Source organism: Limulus polyphemus, unplaced genomic scaffold (genome assembly GCF_000517525.1).
Source record: "Limulus polyphemus unplaced genomic scaffold, Limulus_polyphemus-2.1.2 Scaffold6575, whole genome shotgun sequence".
In the NCBI taxonomy this organism is placed as follows: Eukaryota; Metazoa; Arthropoda; class Merostomata; order Xiphosura; family Limulidae; genus Limulus; species Limulus polyphemus.
In genome coordinates, this window is record NW_013672185.1 from 35,747 (window position 1) to 39,831 (window position 4,085).

General features: G+C 28.5%; 1 protein-coding gene across 1 annotated transcript in view; it reads left to right on the forward strand.

The window, feature by feature from the left end:
• Positions 1-580: 580 nt before the first annotated feature.
• LOC111089545 (COMM domain-containing protein 8-like) overlaps positions 581-4,085 on the forward strand; it is a 13,718-nt gene continuing 10,213 nt past the window's right edge. Inside the window, exons 1-2 of the mRNA XM_022402261.1 lie at positions 581-628; positions 1,223-1,375. Coding sequence (XP_022257969.1) covers positions 596-628; positions 1,223-1,375 — 186 coding nt within the window. The 5' untranslated portion in view covers positions 581-595. The remainder of the gene's footprint in view (positions 629-1,222; positions 1,376-4,085) is intronic.

The following is a 4,085-nucleotide window of genomic DNA, read 5'->3' on the forward strand; positions in this document are numbered from 1 at the left end:
ACAGTTAAAGCCATTCTTATATAAAACATTTGAACATGAAAGCTTCGTAGTTTATTGTAAGTGATTTTAAATAATCATAACTTAAAAGCTTTTATGCATGTGAGTTTCCATAAGTTAAAAGTCATTAGTTTCTTGATAAGCTACTCAAAATCAAATTGTATTTTTAATAAAATTGTTAGAGTCTTATCATGACTCAATCTGGCTCATTTCACCACTTTCAGATATTTTTGGTTAGAGGAGAGTAAAATAAGATTTAAATTGTTCAGATATAGCTTTCATAGCCACAGGTAACTTAAAATCTTGTTCTCAAATATTTCTTGAGAGGTTTGAATATATAGAATAATTTATTAAAACATTTATAAAAATAAATCTGATCATTTTATCACTGATATTTTTATGTTTCAGATTAATGAAAACAGCTGTTTTCAATTAGATTTGATACAGTCTTACAAAGTAAAATTATTTCATTTTTATATCTTAAAAAAGTAATGTTATAGTTAAGCCCTTGGAAACGGGCACAGTAAAGACAACATACTACAGCTGGTAGCAAAGTTCTTAAAAGAAATACCTTTCAGTTTTATGCCTACTTACAGAAATGTATACAGTTGTTTTTGACCAGAAATTGAAGGTAGATAATTTTTCATTACACTATTTCATAAGTTTGTTGCAATCTTGGTTATCTAGAGCTTTTGTTTTTCTTTGGTCTATATTTTAACTACCAAAAATGTTGTGACTCATTTGTGTTCTGTGTTTCATGTACAGAGAATTAAATAAGCAGTTACTAAAATGTTAATTGTAAAGATTTCAATGTCATGGTTATTATGTAGATTACCACTTTTGTATCTTGTTACCAAAGTAAGTTTATTTGTGAAAAGTAAATGTGTTAATTAGGATTCTTTAAGATTTGTTAATTAGGTTTTTGAAAGAAATGGTAAATTTTATCAAATATATATTTTTTCAAAGTACTATTTTAACATATTACATCTAGTTAGTAAATTAATCCATCTGTTTTTTGCATATTTTCCATAGGTTACAAATATTTTACACTTAAAACATACTATTTGCTTTGCTGCTATTATTTCAAAATTATCAGGAATGAATTTAAGATACAATAGTTTGGGAATTGGCTTACATAAATGTATCTTACTAAATAGCACATTATTTACTGTCAGCTAATTGTTGTTTTCATGTGCTTAGATAATCTTTTTCTTTAATAAACTAGGTATCTAAATTGTTAAGCCACCTTCCAGTGGAATATCGGGACCTCGTACAATATTGTATTAATGCCCACTTCACCACTATTACTGAGCAGTTAAGGACAGAGACCCATGCTATTACATCTTCTCACCTCAGTGATTTTGACTGGAAACTAAAGGTTTGTTCTTGCTTATTCATTATTAACTTATTTACAGAATGCCTTTTTTCTTATCTAATTATATTGAAATTATGATATAACTTTTACCTAACATCACTGATGTAACCAGCACATGGATCTTGCTTACATGTGTAATGGACTACTAATGAAGACAATCAATCACAATACTATTTATCAAAATACAAAAAGAAAGGTGGAAAAACACAGGTAACCAACATGAGAATTAAGGAGACATATTTGTCAGAAAATTAATATATTTATTAATTATCAATTTTTATACAGTGGAGCTAAATATTCAGATTACCTTTAATGAAAATTATTAATGAATCAAAAGAAACTGTATAGGTTATTACAAATCATATAGTTCACAATAAATCCTGGTATACATTATATAAATAGAACAATGATACATATATACTTCTACTAACTGTTTTGCAACTGTCTTGGTGGATTATACCAACCATGTGACCATCAGAGTTACCATACTATAACTTTTAACATGTATTATATCTTCACAAAATTTTTCAAGCTTTTATTAAATATTACAAGTCTTTTGTAGACAAAAAATTAGACTTTTAAAGTATTTTTACTAAAATTTGTCTATGAATATATCAAGTCAGAGTGTTGACTGCTCCAAGTAGAAAGTGATTTTTATGTTAAGATTAAAAATACTTTCTCATCTGAAAATTTTCAAATTTCATTTGCATAATCTCTAAAACCTCCTAAATAAGTATCAGCTGTTCCTTTTTTTGGAAAAACATTATATTTTATGTTATTTTCTCTTCTCTATACAGGGTTGGTCAATTTGACCGACCATGTATTCATCATACAACTTTAAAGGTTGAAAAACGTGAAATAAAGTGTTCTATCATCTTCAGTATTGACCACAAAGTTCTAAAGTACTTCTCCTGAGTTTCTACTTCTAACCTTTTCACATCTATTTTGTATGATTATTTTACTATTAGCAGCTGAAGTATAAAACTGCCAATCATAAAGCAATCAGTAACTGCTCCTGCCATTAGACTGTTTACGTGACACTGTAATAATTAAAAAAAGAGTAACAGTCTTATTTATTCAATTTACAAGTTCCTATACATGTAAAACTAAGTCTAATAAAAATGTTATGCGTCAACCATTTGATCTGTGACAAAACAGTATACAGAAGAAATGGTTTGACTAAAATTGTATAACATTTTTAACTGTAGAGCAATCAGATCAAAACATTACATTTGGCCCAGCAGTGAGTACTAGAGAGTAGTTTCATTAAGTTTTTGACACTTATTTTTTGTGTATATGTAATGAAAGTATGAATTTTAAAGCTTGTTAATTAAGTGGTGATATAAAAATATATTAAGAGACTGTAAAATAACTACTTCCTATTTATGGTAATACTAGCCCTGACTGTATTTAAATAGTTGTGGTATTATCAGGCTAACTGATTTCCTCAAAGAGTGTTGGGTAGGTCTGTAATAGGAGCATCAGCAGGATAAATTACGAAGTAAGTCTAATTGTAACTGAATTAAAGGAGTTTGTGCAAAGAATTGAACAGACTGGACACCATGTGTTATACAAACTTAATTCAGGGGACAAACTGTGCATATTTAGTTTTTATATATTGGATGGTTACCTGCCATTGGACTTGTGAATCAATAATAAGGTTTTCTTCCTGCAAGATATCTTTCCATCATCCAACTCACTTGAGTATCTGTGTAGTAATGTTTTTTACTTAATGAGAAATGTTGGATTTACTCCTAGTGACTAGTGCTACTTATGTTTCTAGTCATTGTCCTTCAAATTATGGGAGGCTATAACATCTAGATGTCATCTGCTCTACCAATTGAAGGACACTGCTATCATTTACTTTCTTGTACAATGTGCTGTGTTAAACCAATATTCTCCGCAGATGTAGTGGGTATTATCTCTGGAGAGCAACAAAGGAACAAAAACAACAAGAAGGAAGTCAAGTTAAAGGTTTCTTAGGCCATGCGTTATGTTTAAATTTGGAATAAATGAAGAATTTTGTACATTACAATAAGAAGGTAGAAAACATATGGTATGCCTTCATACCACATTCTTCCTTCCATATATTTTTCTAGTTTGTCCCCAAACTGACTATTACATTTAACTTTTAAAACCATTTCAGTATACACTGGTGACATGGTCAAGAAGTATGTTAAGTTCTCTCATCCATATTAATTTTTAAACAACATGGATGACAAAACCTTTAAGTAAAGAACTACAACTTGAACATCAAACCCTATAACTATAAAATGCAATATAATTCATAATAAAATAAACAAAGAAAACTGTTGATAACACTTGAACTTAAGATTGAAACATATGTCAATGGAGGTAGTCCAGTGAAGCTGTGCATAGTATTGTTTACTATAGTTCTGAATTTACTACATGTATCTTCATGATTTGACATATGCTGTACAAAATATTCTGAATTTTTCATATAATAAAGTATTTCTACTTAAGATTTATCTGTGAATTTCTGAAGCTTTTATTGAGTTAATCTGAGTGCCAGGTTACTTTCATGTTAAGAATAAAAATACTTTTTTTTCATTGTAGTTTTCTTATTTTATTTGAATAACCTATACAACCTACTAAATGAATATTAAAAACTTTTTTGGTAAAACTTTGTCTTTTATTTGTCTTTCTTTCTTCTTTTCTTTAACACTAAATGTAAAAAAAAAATACAGCAGTG